The 25,861-nt window shown below is 39.1% G+C and overlaps 1 protein-coding gene across 1 annotated transcript in view; it reads right to left on the bottom strand.

Annotated features, from left to right (window-relative positions):
* MTMR7 (myotubularin related protein 7) overlaps positions 1 to 25,861 on the bottom strand; it is a 51,318-nt gene that overhangs the window by 16,131 nt on the left and 9,326 nt on the right. Inside the window, 5 exon segments of the mRNA XM_059817937.1 lie at positions 2,881 to 3,015; positions 6,320 to 6,448; positions 7,981 to 8,138; positions 11,922 to 12,084; positions 13,142 to 13,264. Coding sequence (XP_059673920.1) covers positions 2,881 to 3,015; positions 6,320 to 6,448; positions 7,981 to 8,138; positions 11,922 to 12,084; positions 13,142 to 13,264 — 708 coding nt within the window.

Consider the following 25,861-nt stretch of genomic DNA (forward strand, 5'->3'; position numbering starts at 1 on the left):
CCACAACCCCCTGAAACCCTGAATAAAAAACATCTAGCCCCTAACTGACCTAACCCTCAGTACAATAAATGCTATTAACTGCCTCTGCCGCAGACTAATTTTGTCACAGAAATCCTTCATTAAGACAGTCTGAAATAGCCGTCTTTAAAAGCAAATAAATATAAGGTTAAATCTGCAAGGCTTTCTGACACTCATTTATTTTAAATATTGTCAGTTGCCAAACTTTGCAGCTGCCACAATATTTACTAACAAGTTTTCCACATCACCTACCAAAATTCCATCTGTTGCTCTTAAAGTAGTTGTTGCAAAGCTCTCTAAATTGTGCCTGTCCTCGCTTAGTCTCAGTGAATATGAGGAGACAACCTCTAAAGGGAACAGATCTCACTTGCCAGATTTCCTGGCATCTTCTTTAATGTGGAGAATAACCAAGTCCTGTTTTGTCATAAAGATCTAATTTGTTTCACTCATAAGCAGTAAGTTTATATTAGCTTCTTCTGTAAACACATAGAGGAAGGAGAAAATGAAGAAAGAGAGTAGCCTAACTAAAGCTCTGTGTATGGTCATCCTGGTATATTTAAACAAAGTGGAAACAAAGCTTTCTTCTGCAACCAAAGCTTTTGTTTTGAAGATTATCAAGCGCAACAAGGACAGCATATGAAGAGCACTTGGGAATGCTGAATTCACTGGCCCATCACTATTCATCATCTTTGCAAGGGACCAGTTCTGATGGGAGAAGAGGCAGGTAGTTTTTTAGCTTCCTAAAGCAATGGGGAACCTTGCACCAGACCCGGTAACTTACCTTTACATTTGTTACAGGTTCCCTGAGGAATGCCAGGAACAGCTTGCACAGGTATCTATCACTTCCTGCATGCTCTAGCCTTATATATGCATTAGGAGCTGCAAAATTCACTGTAACAGCTATAACAAGGCTGTATTTGGCATGTGGGATCACAGGAGCTTTAGAAAACCCTTCTTGCAGCTCAGAGAGAGATGAGTAGGAATATGTGCATACAAATTTCTTTACATCAAAACTTTTTTTTTTTCCAGAGAAGTTCAATGAAAACAAACAGCCTTCATCTGCTGACTGGCTCCTGAAGAAGTCAGCGTTGCTAGAAATATGCCATCGTTCATGACTGAGAGAGCCAATTTCACTCTCTCCACTTAAAGTGCAGGCTTTTTTTCACTGCACACAGGAGGTATCTCACCAAAGTCATTTACCAGAAAAGTTTACAGGATGGGACCTTCCTGTTACTACCTTGCAAAACATCATTAATAGCCAAGTCAGTAGGTGTTTAGTAACAAATCCCATCAATAAGCGACCTCCTTAATTAGGAAGAGTACCAATATCATCAGCCAGGAAATGCTAAGCTATAAATATTATCACATACTGCAAACTGTTAAACAAGCATTATTTAGGCAGCCAGGTCTGTACTTCCTGTCAAAAGCCTGGTCTGAACACAGTCATGCCAATCCTTTCCTAATGCTAAGCTATAAATATTATCACATACTGCAAACTGTTAAACAAGCATTATTTAGGCAGCCAGGTCTGTACTTCCTATCAAAAGCCTGGTCTGAACACAGTCATGCCAGTCCTTTCCTAATGCTCATCGTGATTCATTTTCTTCAGGACCACAAGTAAGGTGCTACCATCCTTATCTTCCCAATAAAAAAGAGGGAACTGAAGGTCAAAGCAGTCACCAAGTTACAAAGTGCAATGAGACATGCCAAGGCCCTGATTTTCTGGCTGCTGTGAGCATTACAGCTGTGAGCACTAAGCACTTTCCCACCAGCCCCCAGGTCTTCGGTCAATCACCAACCAGACAGGTTCGTGATTTCTGCTCCAGCTCTGCCAGGTTTGCCCTTCCTCGCTCCATTCCTCATGTTTCTCAGCTTTAGCCACCTTGCCTTTTCAGGCTTTTTCTCCTGATCTCAGGATGCTGAAACAGCTTCTTTGTTCCTTTTCCTCAAGCCTTTGCTCTCATTTTTCCTTTTTCCCCACTATAGGTCATCCTATATCTACTAGGGATTTTGTGAAGATTTGCCCCTTTGGTTGCTTTTCCTTCACATGCTTTGGTAACTTGAGCTGGGAAGCTACTAATAGTGTAAGAAAGAACATATACCTGCTTCCACCTCCAAGCACTGAAGCCTGTCTAGTCTAGAACCTTGAGCTGTTTGTTAGCATGCCAAATTTGGACACAAGTTTTGTTAGCTTTCCTCCTCTTCTAGATCATTACTGAGTTTCTGTGTTTCTGCAAGGTGTAATTTTTCTAAAGCTTTTATCTTGGCCAAAGATTTTAGTCAATTCTAGAGATATGGTGTCTGAGATCACTATTTACCATATTTCAGATTCTCTCTCAAAAACGCAGAAGTGCTGGAGATATTCAAAGAAGGTCCCTTCAACTTGTGTAACCTGAGTAAATGGTCTTTCCTTAGCCTCATGCACAGGTTGTTGACATTTTCCCACTTGCAAATGGAAAGTTGTAGTATAAGCAGGCAGAAGTTTGCAACATTACAAGCAACTGTAAGTACAGTTTTATAATGGGAATTATCTTTCACTATCCTTATCAATAATATAGTTACTGATAACTCCTCTGTGTGTGGAAACAGTTACTATTCCAAGGTATTTATTTTTCTGTACCTTAAAATTTTGTTAAGGACAAAAAAGAGAAAAGCTCAGTGTAAAGAAAAAAATTCTCTAAGAGTTAAAAATGTGGGCAAGGATCCTAGTTAAGATTCCCCTGATAAATCCTGATTTACCTGTGGAGTTACACAGGTGCGACTAAGATCAGATGTACTGTCAATCATTTGGGCTGCGATTCTTCCCTAATGTATTCAGCCCAGATTCAGTCTTGCTATGTGCAAGAAATTTAATGTACTTACTTTGGGCCGAGTGTCAACAACATATATGAAATCACTTCCTGGATTTGCTTTTCTAATGGCCTGGAGCATCTGTTCGTCCTCAAGGCATCGAGCACTAAAGCCAGATAAAGGCTGGCTGCTTCTACATATGGAGGCCTGCAGAAAAACAAACAAACAAACCCAACATAGATATTAAGCAGAAATTATTTAGTATCTAGAAACATTTACAAAACTAGCTCATTAGATGTTTGCATAGGTGTACAGTTACATGGGAAGGGCAGAATGGTAAATTAATTACACGTTAATAAACAAATTAATTTTTAAAAGGCAAGGAAATATTAAAACAATACAACCCTATTGGCCCAGGTCCAGTCTTGAATCCAAGTTTCAGAGCTATTTTAAATATAGCATTTCCCTAAAGTGGAATAACCCCTGAAAGGTAGTCTCTAGAGGATGTGATTAGTACAACATTGCAATGACAAGAACGCTGACATAACATAAAGAATGGGTCCTGTTGCACTGCCACTCACACTTACCAGTTATGATGCTGATGACACCCAACTTGCACCAATACATGCTTTACTAAACAGCCTGAGACACCGTGAGTCCAGGAAACAAAAATGTGTAACATGCACCTAGATCACTGATGATGCTGTATTTTTAGCACTGCCTCTGGAGAAAGACCTTACTGCATGGGAAGTGGGTCAGGCAGCCTGACTCCTGGAGTAAGTTTATTAATCAGTGCTATTGAAGAAGGCAAGAGAATTTCTCCACAGACCCATCAGGATCAGACCTCCAGATGAAACTGGGAAAGAAGGAACAGAATGTGAAATGGGTGAGCAGGGAGGTTTTTATTTCGGCTACACAGAGACCAGCTAGATTTGTAGAGGGCAAGGGGCTAATACATGCACTTACTAAGTACTGAACATAAGCATGAAGAGAATCTGCCTGCTGAAGGTCATGACCCATGCAGACTGCCCTACAGATAATTTATTACTGTGAGAAGCGACATGCTCATTTTCAGCCAAGTCTTTGAACTATCTGTACTTAGTAAAATGTGGATCTTTAACACAAAAATCCTGAATTGTGTGAGAGCCTGTTCATACTTTATTAATAGTTTTTGCAAACAGATTATTAGTTATCTATAGACTTGCCTGCTGATCAGCATGCATTCCAGTGATTTAATATATGCTTATGCCTCTTTTGCATGAAGCAAAAGGTACACATGAATATGTCCAAACCTGTCAGAAGAAAGATATTTCTCTCTCATTCATAGTGTACCATACACAAGGCAGATATGGCCCTCAAGATTAAGGTTAAAGTTAGCATTGTGGATGAAGGTTAAGATTCAGGAAAATATGGGCCGGAGCCCATTACATCATCCTGGGGGCCCAAAGGTCTAAGGTAGGCGCTGGCACCAGTATAAGAGAATGGCTTCTCTGTCAAGTTAGGCTTGGGGTTAAGATCATGTTTAGCCCCAGCTTAAGAAACAGCTGCACTGCCAGTACTGCAAAACTAGGTAGATAAGCTGACCTAGTAACCATTAGAATCACAAGTGGGAATCATTACCCACAATATCCATGAAGAGATCACCTCCTTCTGACCCAGGTGAATTGCTTAGGATGAGCACATATGTCTATAAAATTTCTTGGGCTGAGTTTAAGAGTAAGGCAAGAGGTGTTTTGCTATTGCACAGGCTCAACAGATAGTTCCGGAGTTTGATCTTATCATATTCACACAGATCCTGTAAGACTCAGAGTAAGATGTCACATCATCATTGAATTTGTCAGTACCAAAGAGCAACAGGAAAGTTCTGGGTATGAAAGACTGAATGAGTGGCACCCATCTCCCCCACATGCAGCAGATATCTTCCCAACCTGCTGTTACCATAGCTGCCCAATGTCTACCATGACATATCTTACCCCACTCCTGCCCATTACTCTCTCAGCTGGCAACCCATGCCAACCTCCAAACACACAAGGAGGTATTTCCTCCAACATTCCCAACCCTTTTCCTAGCCCTTTGAAACGTGAAGGATTCAGGAGTAAACACAATACTTCAGATCCTGGTGGTCTGACCCTTAACCTGAACTCCAACCACAATAGGGAAAACATTCAGGCTGAAGCCATGAAACTCATCCAAACTGGATCACTATGTAGTGGAATCTAGCTGATCCCTGTGACCTTTTCTTTTGCTGAGATTCAGAAATGTCCAAGTGTTTTGAATCCTAGATATTTATATTTGGACTTAGCTGTTTATGCAAAGTGATTAATTTTGAACTTTTTTGCCCTAATGAAATATTAAAGATAATATGCAATTTGTGCAGAGACTGTATTTATTATTTAAATCTTCCTATCCTCCTGTTTTGTTGTCAAATTCATAGATCTTTATGGAAGCAGAATTCTGGTGAAATAAGGGATAAAGAAGAAGTCAAAATAATGTCTCATTCCTTCCTTCTGAAGCTTAAACCTATGATAGGGGCCACTGTAAAGATAAGATTTCAATGGAGACTGTAGGTTATGATTCCTGCTTGTGACATCCTACGGAAATATCTCCCATCCTGCGTGGCAAAATCTGCAGACGCCCTGTAATTCCACACTAGCTCTGTCTCTTGTGAAGTCCTGGCCATCTCCCAGCACTAAGGGAGACCTCTCCATGCAGTTGCCAGTCTGGGACTGAAACAGAAGGAGATATTAGACACACAGATCCTTTCTGAGTACAAAGGGGGACACCATCCTCCTAACTGGTAATGACAGCTGAGCTAAGCCAGTCCCTAAGAGGCTGGGACACAAATGTAAAAACACTCAGTCCACAGGATCCTTCAGTCCAAGGGTTTTTCTCCAAATGGTTACAGACAAGTGAGGCAGTTCCTCGCTCAGCCATAAGAACATCTGCCAAGGAAAGGAGAAGGTGGCACTCATTGCTCTTACGGACAAGGAGACTCTCTTCAACAAAGCCACGACACACTGCTCAGCAAAAATTTGGTAGCTCTTTCACCCATCCTTTTTGGGTCTATTCACAGATCTTTTCTTCAGAGGCTACTCCCGATACTGTAATTGTCAAGGAGGAGGAAAAACTATACTTGCAACAATTACAGAATACTAAATTGCTCCGTTCTCCTCCCAATCACTTGCTAAGCTGCCTGCTACTGGCCTTCACTCTTTTGCCACCCATGGACCTCTTGTACAGTATACTCCACTTCCTTGTGATACAGGGATTGCATGTTTAGTGTTAGCTGGATGATGAAGCTGGGTTTAAATAACTACATTAAATGCCTATTAATGAACTAACCATAATTGCAGTGTGTGCCCATATGTACAAACTACACTAACCAGACTACACTAACCATCTTTTAATTCTTTTTAAACAAACCGATTTGTTCTTCTGAAAGCTTACTAGAAGAATCATGAAAGCAAGGTCAAAATAAACAAACACTTCAAAGCTACAAACTCACACTTACATTGTTATCCTTGCAGTAGTAGGAAAGAGCTGGGAAACGCCTTCGGCTACGAAATTTAGAGCTCGCGACTATGATGTGTGCAGTCACAGACTTCGGTACATACACTTCCGTAGGATAGGAGTCACAGACCTGTGAAAGGAAACTCTGCTTATTTGGTCTACAAAATGCAAGTAACATTAGCCATCTCCATAGCAAAAACAAAATGCCAAGGAAATCTAATCTCAGGGAATATTCCATAATTATTGTATACACATCACTGACATTTCTCAAAAGAGTCTTTTGAAGCTGGGAAGTATTATTTCTAACTTACAGATGGCAAAACTGAAGCAAAATAGTTGAAGGGCTGTATTTCCAAATGTTAATTCATGCCTTGTTGAGAACAGACAGGTATAACATACATTCATACCAGCAAAGATTCATCATTATGTACAGCAAGGCTGTATTTACAACTGTGGATTCCTCTGTAGCAGAATTTGGAAGTAAGGATGGGTGTGGGTGAAGTTCTCAAACACCCCTCTGTTATAATGGGAGGGGACTGTAGAGCCAAATTTTCCAGCAAATCTGATAATAAAAAAAAAAAATTACAAAATAGGGACTTGGAGAAAACAAATTAATCCATATGAAATGAGGATACCAAAAGGCAGGAAGCCCTAACAATGCCTACCACTTCTGAAAGGAACCGAATGAGCCTGTGAAAAAGCCTAGAAGTTCCCCTGGAGACAAGTGGGACCACAAATGGGGTCCTGGTCTAACTTCTCTTTCCTGATACTGCCTGTGGCATTCTGGCTGGGGTCAAAAGGATATCCAGTATCTCTCTGGGACTTTCTGAGATGACTAAAGGAATTAGGATGCCCAGGAAGAAATTAGGTTCTGAGAGAGGCAGAGATATGTGATGAAGGAGGAAGAAAAGGAAGGGCTTGTGGTTACAGATGATGCTGTGATGAATTGGGTTTTATTCATGATGCCATTTTTCCTACACTTTATCTTAAAAGAGGTCAAACATTTTTTTCCACTTGTTTTAACAAAAAGAAAACAAACCCTGACAGCACATTCAGCCTTCTTTGAGAACTTCACAGGCCTTCTTTAACATGGATATGCTCCTGCAGCAACAGAGCCAATGGAGCGCATGGACAAACTTCTTTCAAAAATACTTTGGTTATTATTTCTCACAATTAATTAAAATTGTACAGGATTGAACTAGATGGGACAGCAGGCAGCTAGGAAGAGATATGACACTAACAGTCAATCACAGAGGCTTCAAAAGGATTGTGAGTATGGCCAGTGAGGAAAAAATATTGCCAAATTCACTATTTCAAGTAATTTTTTTTCTTAAAATGACTTTTTAGTGATTTTATATAATCCTACATGTCAGGAAAATGCTATTCACACATAAGATTTGATATGATTTAAACTTCTCCCCAGGCAGCCAAGTACAAATGTTTAAAATTTACTGTGTACAAATTTTCTGTGCTTAATTGCCACATGTATTAAACAAAGACACATCCTTTCTATGTGCCTTTTTATGTTAAAGAATGGAAGAACTGCAGCTTACTACATGTGTGTAAAGCACTGAGCACAAAGGGATCCTGCATGTAAGCACTTCGGTAGCCCACAGTCAGACACTTTACACCCTCTGTAACAGAAAAATCACAACAACTCACTCCGTAGTCTCTGTTTACATCGCTAATCTGCCAATAGTTGTTTGGAATACCCATCCGATTGTATTCTTCATTGAGGTCTACAAGCTTCCAGCCTTGTTCTCGTTCTTCTTTATCTAATTTTGGATTGAATGAGAAACAATACAGCTCTTCGTATTTCACTGAAAAAATAATAAGCAAACAAACAAAAACAGTAAAACACTTCAGATTTCTCATCCTGAAATCACACTTCAAAGCCAAAATTTGGTATTGTCCTTTATATAGTTTCTCTTTTAAAACAGTATGCTTTGCTAGATAAAAGTACATATCCTGGCTTATAACTATTTTCAAGTATATTTGGAAAGTACGGTGCCGTTTTGTTACTTGTATATGTTGCAATATATGTGCCTTATTAGTAATGTTACCTAAAATACACTGTTCTGCTAGACCTCTTCTCTACTGAATTGTAAAAGCCTCCCCCAGCACAAAGAGAAAATGTCAGTGATAATATGCTTTCATCCAAAGAAAAATAAAGTCAGTGCCAGAATAAGCACTTGTTCTGCAAAAGAATTTGCTGGCCAGAGGTAGCTTAAAAGTCGCTTTACTAATGTAGTATCTGTCCTGTGGCAAAGACAAAAGCTTTGAACAATGGACTGTGCAGCACAATCTTCCAAAAATGAACTAACCCAGAAGTCTTTGTCCCTAAACAGGGAAGTTTCCAACGGATTCAATGAAATTCTGGTTTTGTAGACCACAAAATTCTGTTCTTGAGTTATTAGCAGAGGCATTCATGATACAGATGTTGTAACAGCATAAAAATAGCATATGTTACATCAATCATTTCATCATGACCATGAACTCATTTAAGTAGCTATGCCACCTGTCACCCTCGGTCAAGGACCGTATAATAAACTTTGCTGGTGCTGGAGTTTTAAACCTTTTTTAGGAGTATATCTGTATTTATGCCAATGAGAGTCTTAATCCTGGTGAACAATGGCAGCCAGACACCATTGCCATTAAATGCCAGCTGTCACTGATATGAATAACTATTCAGCATATAGCTCGAAACTAACGTTTTCATTGATACTTAAAGGTATTGTTATGTCACGAGGGCATGTTTCATCCTGTAGCTCTAAGAGCCTTAAAACTTTCTGACCAACAGAAAGCTTTAACTTTAGAACTGAAGTAAAGTAAATCATAAGCTGAGTCCTCTCTGACTTCACAGTTCCCCACTGATACAGGTGCTTCACAATATAATTTTAACAAGATCAGTAAATTAAAATGCTACACTTTCTTTTCTAATAATCTATACCTAATAAGCAGAGTCTTAAAACACTACAGTAAGGAACTTCTATATTTAAAAATAACAACAAAACCAACTACAATATTAATAATAATAAGGCTTCCACCTTTTTCAATAGAAAGTCTTTTATTTTGATTATGTCTTTTAAAGGTATAATTTAAGTTACATTTAGCTTTTTAAAATTTCAGTTAAATTTATTGTATACACACACACAAATATGAACACAAGGAAAGAAAACTGCATGCTAACTCTGTCAGGAAAGTACTTAAAGTCAACAAAGTCATGAGTAAGGAGAAAGAAAAGAATGATTTGCACATTGTCTGACAGTTTAAACTCTTTCTGTACTCTGTGATTTCAAACTTGTCTGGTATATTTCTTATCTGCTAACATAAAGTTTTAGCATAATCCATAAATCCAATCTGAGCTCATTTTAATAAAGTGCTTTTGGTAGCAATCTGAACTCTTGTTTTTACAGCTTTGTTGTTAGAAACATCTGGATTTTCCAGCTGGACCTGCTGTTCACAGGTACATGGGAAGCCTTTGAAAATCCACCTATTAAAATATATCCAGGTTATTTATGACAGAAGTCTGACTCAACATTACAAGTATTATTACATGATGGTATCTATAGGTTGTAACAAAAATGTTAAAGTATTAAAAGTCAGTGCCTTAAAGCTCAGTTATCAGCTCTTTCCAGCACTTCTAGGACCTTCCCTAATCTTTCACAGTTATTTTGCCATAAGCATCTGCAGTCCTGCTATTATACCTGTAATAACTGTTAGAGTCAGCTTATTTCACAAAATGGGTTAATTAAGCAAAAAGGCCAAATTCAGCTGACAGCTTGACCTTATTAAAATACTATTAACAGCTGGCAAGAATAAAATCAAACACAAATTTGCTCCTTTAGTGTAACTAGGACATCAGATAACATAGACTACACTAAGCCAGTACACAAGATGGGCTTCACTCAGGTTCAACTATGATGGAATGAATGGCAGAGAATGAAAAATACAGCCTGAATGAATGAAATTTTCTCTTCATGGAGTAAAGGGTACCTTACAATGTTGAGTATTACCTTAAAAAAGTACAGCTTTGTGCCCAGACAAAAAGACACAGCAGAGCACTGTCAGGATACATTTGCAGTTGAAGCCTTCTAATTTTAAGTAAGCAAGATTCTATCCTGCCTCACATGAAGACTGGATATTTTGCTGGAGAAGGAAAACTACTGTGCAGCTGAACTATGCAAAGAGCTAATTCTATGGTGCCCTTATTGCACTTTCTTCTTTCAAACCTTCTTGTCCATTGCAGTCTGACACTGAACTTGTATTCAGGGTCCACAGCCATTCTTCCCTTTGTCACTCTGTATGCCCGTATCAAAGCGTCCTGTTCTGGTGCATAGCAGTATGCACACCTCCTCCTGGCTCCAAGGAAAGAGCATTACAGAATTGCATTCCTTCCAGCGTGCATGAACACATACTTGCAGCTGCGGCCCATGGAATTAATCCAGATTTATATCAGCAGAACCACTGACTGAATTTGTCTCATTGTTTTTAAAGTTCTCTGATTGCTTTCATCTTGCATCACCTAGCATATCGAGTTACATCTGCTGCAGTTGCATATTACTACTACTACTACTATCCTAATTATAGAAAGTACTTTATAAAAAGTCCAGTAGCTGTGCTGGCTGACTGTGCAATTTTTCCCCCTCTACACAGTAGATCATAGAACAGAATCATAGAATCATTTAGGTTGGAAAAGACCCTTAAGATCGAGTCCAGCCATAAACCTAACACTGCCAAGTCCACAATAAGATAAAATCGGTGTTCTCCTAGCAAGATAAAAATTAAAGGCAATGTTGTCAGTTTTGTACAGGCTGTGGTAAATGTTTTTTCTGCATACTGTCAAAAGAATAGAAAAGGACAGAGGTTGGTGTTGTATTTCGACAGTTATCATTTAAAACAAACAATCCAGAAGCCTTGTCAGCTGGTTCTTGGGAGAGCAGCTATAATGCAGAGAATCAGATATTGGACTTTGCTGCAACATTTGGATTTTCATTGAAAAGAGGAAAGGTTTCAAAAGGAATTTGGTCTGAAAAATTCAAAAAAGGTACATTCAAAACCCAGGTAATAATAGGCACAGGCAGTCCAGTGGAATAATTCAACTACTTGCTGCAAAAGCTTTCATTAATTTTAAGAAATTTATGCACAGCACAGAAAGGGAAAATTCAGACCTTGACATGACCACTAATTATATCATAAATTTTTTGTCACAGCAGTAACATGAAAATTCCCTGAATTTGGAGACTTGACAGTATTTTTCCTAAGTTCACACTTACACAAGGCATCCAGTAAAAAACAGTTACATATAAAATAGCATTAGAATGTATTTTATGGCCAGTGATAGCCTAGAGTATAATTTTCAACACAAGTTCATGACATACTTTATGGAATGAACTACTTGTTATAATGTGCTTTCTTCATTGCTCCATAAGTGATCATTTTAATATGCTCGTTTGCTCAGAGACCTTTTCTTTCATAAGACAACTCTAATGAAGCCTTTTTTCTTAAAGTGCAAAGTGCAAAGGTGCACAGCTACATTTCTTCCATTATATTCTACCTCTTCAGGGTGAGGATTGACTTTTGTGACAGTTTCCTTCCATTACCTGGTCGTGCCAGACGTATCAGAGATATGTAAACGTCATGGCAGTCTCGTTCCTGAGGGATGACCAACTGGATGACCTGGAAGTTCTTGCAGCGGATCAGTAACGGGCAACCAGTGGCAGTGGTGGCCTGCTTCTCAATAGAGGAAATTTGGCTGTGAAGAACCTGCGAGGCAATTGAAAACAGTTATGTCAAGTGATTCAAATCTTTAGGAAGAAAAATAATTATTTATAATGATGTACCAGGGCAGGCACAGTAGCTTCCACTATTTTTTCAGAAAATCCTCACACTCCTCCTCTTGTAGTTTTGTTCCTATTTCCAGCTTCAGGCTCAAGCAGCACCTGATACATCACCTACAGACAAAGAAGCACTTCTGGAGTGTTTCAGCTGCTCAAACATTAGCCTGGTCATGCTATTCAAAGCTTTTTTTTTTGTTTGCTTTAGTATAAGCTGGCAGTTGTCAGAAAAGGAGCTCTTTTCATCTATCTGTACAGTGAAAAGATGAACCAGCATTAGTTAGATAAGGCTAAAATGTTGGTCCTCCTCATTGGCAGAATGGTAATCCTGATCTAATTTTAAATACTGCATCAGATGAGATGAAACATTACAATAAGAATCAGGAGAGGAATAGTGGGACTGAAGGAGGGCAGAGTTAATAGTTAGTACAAAACTGGACAAAGGATTCATAATTAAGCTACATAAAAGACTCTCAAATAGTGTGACACCAGAGCTATATCCGTACCTATATATATATACACACACACATGCAACATATGTTACTGGTCCATCAAAATAGTTAACTCAAAATACTACATTATGCAAAAAAAACCCCAAACAACAAAATCACTGATCCAGCACAAGCAGTTAAGGAGAGAGGCAAGAGCTGACTGAGTCAAGGTAGTATTTCACACTCGAAGCATTTCTCCTCAGTTCTTCCTAGATGATAGAAGCAACACTGTAGTTTACAGCAGCTGTTCCTCAGTCAATCACATCTGGTATTCATATGGTGAAGGTTCTTCTACTCCTCTTACTGTGTTGCAATATCCAGAATCCATTGAAAATTTTCAAAATTTACCAGGCTGGAATTTCACATGCTCTGAAGTTATAAAAGCATCCATATGAACTAATTTACTATGTTTAAACTGTTCTGCAAGTTATTTTCAAATTACCATCAATTAAGTGCCACGCACTTAAAGCTAACTGAAAGAACAAAAATTCATACCCAGGTTTCTTTACGAGTTTCAGAAACATTCTCCACAAATATGACATGGGTAGCTGTTAAATACAAGGTTCCCAGTGCAGCCTTTCTTGAAGATAAACGATCAAGTAACCGAACATTTTCCACCTATACAAAGAAATGACAGAGGGAAAAAAAGAAATAATTAGGCTATGACGCAGCCTGCCGTAGTGAGATCTCAACATCCACATTTTGTCCATTACAAGGGAAGTTCTTTTCAGTACCATATGAAATGACTATCAGAAGAGTATAACTATATGAGAAAATATGATTATATTTTGTGATCTATTTCCAGATCTCCCTTGATGTTCATTTTCCCCCCTTCGTATGGTACCTCTGTATCCAAAAATGTTAGCAAAGACTTCCAAAGACAATTTCCCACTTGAGCTCTTTCGTGTTATCTGACCTTACCAAAACCCTGTGATAGCAAGGTAGGGCCTGGCCTTCAGCTAAACTCTAGCTCCATGTTGTCCGTACAAGCCATTCCAGAATGATCAGTGATACGTAGGAAGCTAAATTTAAAAAAAAAATAAGAAGCAGGAGGTGATAGTGGTAGAGTGTCTTTCTTCAGCGGGCCTCACTCGGGCTCCCAGGCAAGGCTCTGTTGATAGCTCAAAAAAATGTTTCAGGGTTTATCCCTATGCTCCTGGTAAGGCTGACAGTAGTGGTCACACCAGAAATTTTTGCCTTCAGTCACTTTGCAATAGGAATACAAAGACTTAACACCCACTGCCCTGCCTCACCGGACACGAAACGGGCATTCTCTCTTTGCTAAGCTCCTGACAATAGGCGAGTCCATAACACATTATTAACTCTCAGATAACCAACTTGTACACCATTAGTATTTCATATATGGCATGTGGCATAGGCATTCATCTGATGTTATGTGGCATTTCTGACTGAGAAACTAGAACAATAAAAAAAAAAATCAACAAAGTGGATATGAAATGGGATAAAAACACCCTGAAACAGTTAACAATTTGCTATGATGGGTTTGGTGGGTTTCCTACTACAACAATTTTAAAACTAAAATTATTGTTTTTCCTAAAAACATACCTAGTTCAAACACGTTAAACCGAGGAATGTTGATGGTCAATATCATATAGCTTGCAGTAAACTATCAAAATTATCTCTTCTGGTTTTATAATGTTGGAATTGTACCAGAATATATGCTTTTCATGCAAGCAGCAGCACAGATCTATGCAGCCTGCCCACTGCTGCAGAAAATCTTCAACACAATGGCTAATCTTATCTATGTCCTTCCTCTCTTCAACTCTTCACTCAAGACTTAGAATTTCTTTTATACATCTAGTTATTTTCAGGACTTGAGGCTGATAACTGTTGAAGAGATATGCCCCTCTAAAATCAAAAGGGACTAGTCTTGTGTTTCAAGTACAGAAGCTGACTTAAATGTTGCTCTGAGAAAATGGAAGAGGGGAAAAGAAAAAAAGAACAAAGTTAAAGAAGATCTTATCACTTTTGCATTGAAATAAATGTAATTTTGCACCAATTCCCTGAAAACCAGAATTGGGTGCAACAAACGCAAAGAAAAAAGAATAAGAGGATCTGCAAAATCAATCTGTTTTTTCATCACAGAATCACAGAATCACAGAATGATAGGGGTTGGAAGGGACCTCTGGAGATCATCTAGTCCAACCCCCCTGCCAGAGCAGGTTCACCTAGAGCAGGTTGCACAGGAATGTGTCCAGGCAAGTTTTGATATCTCCAGAGAAGAACACTACACGACCTCTCTGGGCAGCTTGTTCCAGTGCTCTACCACCCTCAAAGTAAAGAAGTTCCTCCTCATGTTTAGATCGAACTTCCCATGACCAGGTTTGTGCCTTTTACCTCTTGTCCTGTCACTGGGCACCACTGAAAAAAGACTGGCCCCATCCTCCTGGCACCCACCCCTTAGTATTTATAAGCATTGATAAGATCCCCCCTCAGTCTTCTCTTCTCCAGACTAAAAAGACCCAAGTCCCTCAGCCTTTCCTCAACTAGAAAGATGTTCCAGTCCCCTAATCACCTTTGTAGCCCTTTGCTGTATCCTCTCCAGCAGTTCCTTGTCCTTCTTGAACCAGGGAGCCCAGAACTGGACAGACTACTCCAGATGCGGCCTCACCAGGGCTGAGTAGAGGGGGAGGATAACCTCCCTCGACCTGACCTGCTTGCCACACTCTTCTTGATGCACCCCAGGATGCCATTGGCCTTCTTGGCCACAAGGGCACACTGCTGGCTCATGGCCATCTTGTTGTCCACCAGGACTCCCGGGTCCCTTTCCACAGAGCTGCTCTCCAGCAGGTCAGCTCCAAACCTGTACTGATGCATGGGGTTATTCCGCCCCAGGTGCAGTACCCTACACTTGCCTTTGCTGAAATTCATAAGGTTGCTCTCTGTCCAACTCTCCAGCCTGTCCAGGTCACGCTGAATGGCAGCGCAGCCTTCCGGCGTGTCCGCCACTCCTCCCAGTTTTGTGTCATCAGCAAACTTGCTGAGGGCACACTCTATCCCTTCATCCAGGTCATTGATGAATATACTGAACAGGACTAGACCCAGTACTGACCCCTGGGGAACACCACTTGTTACAGACCTCCAACTAGACTCTGCCACTAATCACAATCCTCTGAGCTCTATCTATCAGCCAGTTTTCAATCCACCCCACTGTCCGTTCATCTAACCCACACTTCCTAAACTTGCCTATGAGAATAGTGTGGGAGATCGTGTCAAAAGCCTTGCTGAAGTCAAGGTAGACAACATCTACTGCCCTCCCCTCATCTATCCATCCAGTCATGCCATCGTAGAAGGCTATCAGATTGGTCAGACATGACTTCCCCTTGGTGAATCCATGCTGACTACTTCTGATAACCTTCTTTTCCTCCAGATGCTTTGAGATGATGCCCAGAATGAGCTGTTCCATCATCTTTCCAGGGATGGAGGTGAAGCTGACTGGTCTGTAGTTTCCTGGGTCTTCCTTCTTTCCCTTTTTGAAGGCTGGAGTGACATTGGCTTTCCTCCAGTCCTCAGGCACTTCACCTGTTTTCCAGGACCTTTCAAAGATGATGGAGAGTGGCCCAGCAATGACTTCTGCCAGCTCCCTCAACACTCGTGGGTGCATCCCATCAGGACCCATGGACTTGTGGATGTCCAGTTTACTTAACTGGTCTCTAACTTGATCCTCCTCAACCAAGGGAAAGTCTTCCTTCTTTCAGACTTCCTCTGTTACCTCCAAAGTCTGGGAGTCCTGAAGGCTGGCCAGAGCAGTAAAGACTGAAGAAAAGAAGGCATTCAGTAACTCTGCCTTCTCTGCAGAGATTCCAGATTAGATTGACAGAAACTTCCTAAAATGCTCTCAGAGATGGGATGTAGCCATGTATTCTCAAAATTTTGCAGAAATAATTCCACTGAAATCACACCAGAAGCAGAATGATGCCAGCACCTAAGAATTACGTGTTTACAATGTGTATTCCAAATACATTGCACTATTTTAAAAACAGGAATAAAGAAATCCTTAAAACCAAAATAAGCCAGTTTGGTAGCAAAATGCTTAAAATCAAATAATTAGTAAAACCAAGTCTTCTCCCTCAAGGCCAGTTATAATCTGCTTTAAACAAAAATAAAACAACTAGAAAGCATGGATAAAGCCTTTTCCCAGGACCATCTACTTCAGAGGTCACATATTGGGGTGAGGAGGAATGGAAGAAACACAGATTAACCCAGTAAGCAATCAGTAGTAAGCAAAAGGGGAGATATAAAAGAGCAAGGATGATACAAAATGATGATGCAGGCAGCCCTCAACTCTAAAAAGAACCCACAAATAACAACAAAAGAAATGAGGTTTGTCTGGACAAAAAAGGTACCTATACTGCAGTCCAGCCAACAAGGACTCTTCCGTACAGGCTCTGATCATACACAAGACAGTCATCACCCCCAGATACCACCCTACAAACTGAGGTAGTTTAAGCCATGAAACACAAGCAAAGTAGGCATCCACTTGCTTGTTTTGAAACTACCACCAATGGCAGGTGCCCCATGCATTGGGTGAACAATTTTGTAAGCAGGGAATGTCATTCCTCATTTACTTTCTCTGTGCCACACATGCTGTTACAGACCCTTCGCTCCATCCTTTCATTCCCAGCCTGAAGACCCCAACTTTTATGTAGTTGCGACCTTTATGGAAGCTATTCCAGACAAGCTCTTTCACACTTCTGATTAACCTACAAGAGGTCTATTTCTTGAGAAGAGGCCAAAAAGTGCAAAGAGAATTCAAGATTTGGGTGTACAACAGGTTTGTGTAGTGGAACAGTGATGTTTGCTGCTTTGTTCTTTGTTAAATTTTTAAAATTTTTCAAACATTGCTTGTTTTTTGTCTTCTTGCTGAATACAGTGGGGGGTTTAGGGTTTTTTTGGGGTTTTTTTGAGAAATAGCAATTGTAACTCCAAGTCATGTCTGCATGCATAAGTTAAGACCTCCCCATGTGTATTGTTTTACATTTATCAATGATTAATTTTGTCCATCAGTTTCATGAGACATTGCTGCAAACCCCTACAGCAATCTTTCATTTCTCCTACTCTGAATAATTTAAGTACTATCAGTGAACTTTGCCACCTCTGGCATCTCCTCCCCTCCCTGTATCTTTCAAAACATTTGTAAGTTGAACATCACAGGCTCTTATTGATTCATTGGATCTCTAGCGATGAATTCCCTCCATTGCAAAAATGGACAACATATTCTTACTATTTGCTTCTTATTTTTTAACTAGTTATTACTGAGAGGCCTGTATCTCTTATCCTATGATACTTTAGTTTCTTCAAGAGCCTTTGATGAAGGACATGCTCAAATGAGTTTTGGAAGACCAGCTAGCTTCTATCGAATGGATCTCCCTTGTCCGTATGTTCAGTTACTTTTTCAAAGAAATTTTACAGATTCTGAGTCCCTCTATGAAAGCTATAGCAGTTCTTCCCCTTTTTATCACACTTATCCATACATCTAATGATTTCAAAGGGGGCCTAGGGATTACTGCAGCTCCTACTAATTTTCTCAGATTAGGTGTCATATTTATCACCTCAATTTTTTTCGGACCAGGAAACTTTTAAGCATTACACCGTTGTTACTGGCTTGACAGTTTTGTACTCTAGTTCTTTTAACTTGGATGGATACCATCTGGTGCTGGTAATTTTTTACTGTTCGTTGTTGCCAGTTTCTTCTGAAATCTCTTCTTATAACGCTTTTATTAGTGACAAATCTTCTGATATGTTCTTGACAGAGAAATATGCCAGAATGGGTATGCCCCTAAATACCTTCCCTAGTTTGATCATTTACTAGTCCTGTCAATTTTCTGTCAGGATTTTGCCTACTTAAAGACAGCTTGGAAATGGCTTTACTACTAGCTTTTGCCAAGTTGTTCTTCAAAATCTCTTTTGGCCTGCCTTTTTTTGTTTATATATTTAACTTGTTTATGCTTTATTTTCCTCATTTAGGCACAACTTCAACTTGAAGAAAGCCCTTTTACTTCTAATAAAAGAAGTCCTTTTAATAAAAGACATCCTCTTAACTCCTTCACCCTGCTGTTCAGCTATACAAACGTTTTTTTGGTCTTTTAAAACCTTTTTCTGAAAGTCAGCTTGCAGTGAGCTTCCATATTTAAACAATCTTCATGACTCCTATAAACATTTTCATTTTTGGCTCTCTTTCTTTTTAAACAGTTTTCACATTTCTATGTAGTTTCCTCTTTGAAGTTAAACATTGCCATGGGAGATTTTTTCCCCTTTTTTTTGCTCTTTCAAGAATACTGCATCTAAGTACGTTTGTTGCTGTCACACAGAGGTTGCAGCTGTATTTAGAACCAGGTTTTTCTGTCACTGCTTAAGACCAGCTCCTAGAGTTATTTAGAATTACTTTCTTTTTTCAAGATAAACAAATAGCCACTGTATAAGCAATCATTTACAAAACCTAAAATTTTACTCAGAATCACCCCCCAGCCCATTTATGCAATCTCAATTTGGTAAATGATGTCTCCCATTGTTATTGTATCTCCCGCTTTCAGGCCTGTTTGATCCTGTCTAGGCAATGCCACCATTTAGGTAGGACAATTGGTACTACCATCCTAATACTGTACTGCAGTCCTGTGGTACTACGGTTTTATTTTTCATATTTAGTGTTGTAATTTCAACCTGTAGGGACTCTTTGCTTTTGTGACATAGTTAATCTATGAGGTTTGACTCTAAGTTTTCTTCAAGACAAAAAAATCTGTTCTTTGACAGGCATGACTTTACCTTGTCTTTCCCATGGAATTTGTCACTGATATTAGCCTGTCACATTGATTATTTTTTCTTCCACTAAGTTTTGAACATGCCTATTACATCAACATTCTCATTTATAACCAGTAACTCTAGTTTTGACTTTTTTTTTCCCAGACTTTTAATATTTGTACAGAAACACAGATATATTTGATCCAATTGCCTGTTTCTTTGCTCTGGTTAAGCAGAGCTCTTGGCAGTTTCTATTTATTTGAGAATATTGCATTTTTCATACTGACATAATTTTTTGTGACACAGCACAGCATCCCAAATGTCACGCTTTATGCATTCTAACAAGACCTTCTTAGTTTTTCAGCACTTCAGTGTGGATAAGTACAACTCAGAATGAGCTCTCCTACCAGGCTCAACAAGAAAAACATACTGTTTGTGAGACAATGCAGCAGACTGAATTTTTAGCTAGCCCTTATTTCTGCTGACCTCAAAGAGTACAGTAAGAGTCAGTTAAAATTAATGAGAACCTCAAATTTGGCTCAAAAAAATTTAGCATGATTCGTTGATTAACCTTGCCTAGTTCTCACATGATATATGTCAATCTGTGATCATAGCATGAGAAAAATAAAGCAGGTTTACTAATAACTTGCCTCATGAACAACCTTATAATGTCTAACATCATTTCCAAAGGGAAAGGGAACTGCTTAAGTCTAAACTCTACCTGGATTCAAATCCACAGTTCTGATTTATAGTGAATAAGTGGCATGAAGTGCCTTCAGGAGCAGTAAGGGTCTCTAAGCTCTCAGGAGCTTGTTCTAAAAACTCTCTGCATAACCCCCTGCACGGATTTACATGGTTTTCATCTTAGCTCCATTTGTGTTTCTTCTGCCTAGCTTCCAATTACTCAAACTTTCTGAAAAAGCAGTATATTTCACCCATGGACAGGGGAATGGCGGGGGGGGGCGGTGTGTGGAATAAAATATAGCTAGCCTCAATCTTAGATTTCATTCTGTTGATCAAAGGATTCAAAGAAGGAGCCTTCTTTCTTCTTCTCCACCCTCCCAATCAGGAACAGAAAGCCAAGTCAAACAGTGGCTTTAAGTGTTCTAGAGGGAATGGGAATATATTCATTTCCACAAGAGAGGAATGCACACTGCAATAGTACTTTTTTAGATAGAAAAACTCAGCTTCTTCCAAACAACAGCATGCTGAGAAATCAGCATTAATAGCAAAAAAAAATTAAATTCTATATCAGAAGAAGACACTGTAGCAATTTGTGCCCTACTTTTTCTCCAAAAAGTGCTCCATTTTTTCCACCAAAACTACTGCAGACTTTATTAGAGAATCTGAGAAATCATGTATGTAATGACACACGTCAGGAAAAAGCACACACACCATGCACATGTGCTTTGCCTTAAATGAACAGCTGGTGGGAGAGATCAAATCAGAATATACCAGGTAAAGAATAAAAAAGAGCAAAACCAACCTGTAAAACTGAGAGCTGGAAGAGCTCAAGGAGCAAAAAAGAAAGCATTAGCCAAGGCAGTCTGGAGAGTGGTATCTAAGTAAAAACTTCAATAATTTATTTGAAGCTGTTGCCCCCGTCATTTATTTTTGCCTGATGACTGTGGTTGTCTAGGCTTAAAGAAAAGACTGCCAAGAGATTTATTTCAATTATTACAACCCCTTACATGGGGATAAATAAAGTTGGCCAGAAACTCTATTTTCAATGCAACACAGATGACAGAAAAAAGGAGGCAAAAATAGAAGTTAAAGGGAATGCAGATTAAGAACAGATGGAAGGCACTTTTTACTCAGAGAATAAACATGACAAATTACTTAAGAACAAGGTTGCCAGGAGGTCATTCAAGAAAAAGATGTCATATTAGGGAATAGCATGGGTCAAAGCTTTATTCAGGCACAACTCCCACCAGTTTCAATGGGACTCCCACCTAAGGAAGAATGGCAAAGATATGACCCTGAAAGTGTTCAGAAAAGTTGGCGTGCCAAAATGTTATTCCTAAAAATATCCGTGTACCCCAATTTGTTTTCATTTTTAGTATAGATTACTTCTTGAATAAGCTCTGACTGCATGGCCTATTTTTAAATGCTTCTTGAATATGCTACCTTCATTCTCACTTCTTTAAGGTGTATCAGTTATCTCTAAACACATGGCAGCATCATAAAAAATGCAGAAGTTACTGCTACTTTTTCACACTGTTTATAACTGCACATGGGAAAGCTTCTTCAGACACAGGATCAGTTTTGCCTGTGAACTCAGACTCGAGTAGGGAAAGGAGAGAGAAGCAAAACTGTACAGCAGATTGGTCAGACTGGAAGAAACTATGCCTCAGAGCGAAACAGTCCCACGCCTCTCCACATCGCTTTGCTTCCTGACACAACATCACTTGTGTACAGCAGGGAGATGCTATCTGACACAAAACAGTCTCTACTGTAGGATTTTCAAATAAAACCAAGTCTTGAATCAGGAAAAACCATCTCAGAGAGTTTTATTCTCACTACACAGGTTTTCTGTCTGTGTATTTGCGTCCCGCCTATTAGCTAAACCTGAAGTAGAAGACACTTTAACTGGCAGTTCTGCCATGGTAATCGTCGAGCTGCCCATTACAATTATCATTGTGCATCTGGAAGGAGAACACAAGTGGAAAAAACCTATCTGGCAACCAAGAACAAAATATCTCTGCCCCCTTGTATCATCAAGTGATCCCCACTTCTTTAGGAGGAATGGTTACTAATTCCTCTAATTCTTTATCACAAAAAAGGAAGAAAGGCCAGAAAACCCTCCCAGCCATGACAAAGCTGCTAACTAAAGGTAAGCAAGGCATGTCCTAGCTCAGGCCACATCCTCAGGAGCTTCTCTGTTGTTCAGCCAGTTAAAATTCATTGCTCCACAACAAAAGCCTATCGAAGAAAGTTCCAGACAAAAGCTGATCAAATACCTTGACATTTGACTGTACAAAGGAGTTTCAGTGATTCTTCTAGGGTAAAGAAAGACCACTTTCACAACGGTCTATGCTGCTGAAAAGGTTCACCCAAAGCAAAGGAACAGGACCAGCCCCGTTAGGTTAGTGGCATACGTGTAGCCCTAGAAAGGCTTCTTCTTGTCTGTCCAGGTATTCCCTTGGGCTCCTAGACTGCCTGTGGATTTCAGCCGCCTTCCCTACTCACCTTGTGATGTTACACATGCAAGTAAAAGCAAGAAGAAACCGAATCCTGGGAATTAGTGGCAGGACTCTGACCGGCTTCAGCACTGCAGGCACGCAAAAGCAAAGGGAAGAGCTTGTGCAAGCCAAAAGCCTGAGCCTAATGAGAAAAAAGGAGCACAGCTGGTATGGTTTGGGGCCAAGTGGAATATTTGAGCTTCCTTCACCCTGGTTGACCCCAGCTCTCCATGTGTTTAGTATAATTCCTGTGAGTGAAAAAATATAACATGCAAAAGACCAAATTCTATTACATTTATTTTCACACAAAGATACTATAGTGTTGTATTCATTAAACAAAATATAAAATAAGTGATCTTTTTGCATAATCTTGGAACAAGAATAAAGCAAAACCGAATTGCCAATTGATGGTGCCATTTAATGTGGTTTCTATTCTATTTCAAAAGAATCATGAAAACTGTAGTTGATCCATGTAACTTTTTTATATTTCCATCTCTGAAAAGATTGCCCAAGTGCAGTAAAATAATGCACAATCAATCTGTAACACAGAGTCAGATGGTTGCATATGTCAAAAGAATCAAAGCCAAAAATACCAAAATTATTCAATTTAAGTAATGACACCTTAAGCTCTGCATTGTAAAAAGTTTCCTCAGGGTAAACCTGACAGGACGGGGAAAATATTCAAGAAAAACCTAAGCACATCTAATTTACTAAAGGACTAAAGTGAAACTGGAATACTGGAAAAGAGCTGAAAAAAATTATAAGGAATTACTTTTTATGCTAATAAGACAGTGAATAAATTACCTAACAATCTGGATTAAAAAAATCCTATTGTCTGCCAATATGTATAAAAAGTGGAGGTCAGTACCATATCACCAGACATAGCTGAAAAGCAGTTGTATGATGGATGCAGTGAACAGTAACTTATTACAAGTGTATATAGCATTGCAATATGGTGTCAACGTTGCAACACAAAGCTCTTCCAGAATGTGTTTCCTCTTTCAGTCGATACTATATCCCCTTTATCTAGAAAAGGAGAAGAGAGCAACTGAGGAATTTCCTAAGTTTACTGTGTGTTCTATTAAAAACCATATTGAGCAGCTTTAACTTAGGAAAAAAAGTGCTTCCTCAAGTCAGTAAATCTTACTACATTTGCCAAAATTGTTTAGATTTAGTTCCAAAAAAGTATACAGAAAATTATTGTATTGCTCACAATGGTAAGCTGGAGTAGGGAGAAAGAATTCTGCATGCAGCCAAGGGACACTGAAAAATAAATGTACGTTTGAATTCCTGCATTTGATACAGGCTGCTCCATTGCAGCATGCTCAAAATTATGCCCTGTTCAGCAGTCTATTTTAGAGCAGCAGCACCAGCCCGTTTGAGCTGTGCAGGCCACAAAAGATTTGCACTGAAGGTGGATTTGTGGGACTCCATTTTCTCGTTGCAGGGATCTGGCTTTCTCAACAGAGTACACGTGCACACCAGGACATGTCAGTGTGTATTTTCTATTGCAAATAGATCAGTCCTTTAGCTTACAGACACTGATAGATCAAATACCACCCACTTGAGTCCTTTAACAGCAGGCTTAGAGATTCCAGCCCTGACCACTCCAAAGCCAAACTTCCCAAATCCTCTGCTCCAACCTCAGTCTCCTACTATGCATAAACAGAAATCAAAGAGTACCCTGCAGACATGCTGTCTTAAATGATTTTCAGTACCATTTTTTAAGTGCAGTAAGTTTGAGAGTTACTGGTTTAGACAAGGATACTGAGACAGCAAATTAAAATATATGGCTATCCATGTTTTTTACAGCTTGTTTTATGACTTTTTCCAGCTGCCTCTTTATTGAGGGTCACATTATTGAAAATATAAAAGTCTGGTATAGAAAATCCAAAGGAAGTCTGCCAGTTCCAGGATTAGGAAAACATCTATATTAATATGAACTTAACAGAGCAATCTAAATCTAAAAGGAATAGACACAAAACTAGAAATCTAAAAGACAAACTACCTTTTCAATTAATACAATAAGTCAGTATAGGAACCTCACAAGGGAGAAAGTGCCTTTCCACTTACACGGTGGGGGAAAAAGAAGGTATTTAGAGAAAGACTTGATTTAAAAAAAAAACCAAACACACCACACTGCAACTAAAACAGAAAAAAGTGCATATTGGAAACAGGCATATGTATGAAAATCAAGTTTCAAAAGTGAAAAAGCATTCAGAATAGAAGGGTCCTAGTACTAAGGGGAATGTAAAATAAAGAAAACCAAGTGAAAATAGAACCAAAAACATAAAAGACAAAATGCTAGATTCTGAGTCTTTTCAAGCCAGAAGAATTCTTTCATGGCCTTAAATGACCTTTGGATTAGGACCATTGGCTCCATCAGTATTCATGCTTCAGGACATAAATTTGGAAGCATCTTCGCAGATGGATCATGCTTTCCCTTACTTCCCTCTACATCCCCTGTTATTCTGTATTCTGAATCAGATGTTTTGGTTACAAAATTAGAAGCACCACTGGTCTCATCTAGTAAAACAGCTCCTGTGCTCACTTGATAAATCATTCACCTTGCAATGGTCAGTATGCTCTTGGGCTCACTGTAGGTTAGCTAATTCAATGTTTACTGGTTATATCTATTATAAATGGTCAACTATCCCACAGTCTTACTACTACACAAGTAAAGAGTTTTGAGATGATGAATATATGACATGTTTTAACAGCTTTACCTATTTCACTTGACACTTCCAATGGGATGACAAAGATTAAGAACAGAGAAATGGATGAAGAGGACCGAAAGTGATTTTCTGTTTCTTCACTATACATTAAAGAGAATGTATATTAATACACCAATATGAGAAATATGACTCACATTACAGAAGTGAGAAAACAGATCTAAGAGTAGTGAATAGATGAAGTTGATTATTATAACAAAAAATGAAGTAGGTATTAATGATACTAAGTTTCCTTATCTTATTTTAGAAGCTTATGGACATGAAGAATAAATGGTGAATGGAGACTGTGAATCTAGTCTAATGAGATTCTGGAAATTCCTTTGACTATGTCCATGCAGCCTCTAGTCTTAAATTATACACCTAATGCGAAATAGTAAAAATCTCATCCCATAAGTAGTGACGCCTAACAGGAAAAAACAAAAAGGAGAAAAAAACAATGCGAACTTTGCCCAGATAAATAGAAAAGTGAAATTTCAGCTGAAACAGCACTTCAAAGTTTTAGTTCTAGTCTTCCATAAGAAACAAGTTACTTGAAAAACCAC

Source organism: Gavia stellata, chromosome 5 (genome assembly GCF_030936135.1).
Source record: "Gavia stellata isolate bGavSte3 chromosome 5, bGavSte3.hap2, whole genome shotgun sequence".
Taxonomy (NCBI): domain Eukaryota; kingdom Metazoa; phylum Chordata; class Aves; order Gaviiformes; family Gaviidae; genus Gavia; species Gavia stellata.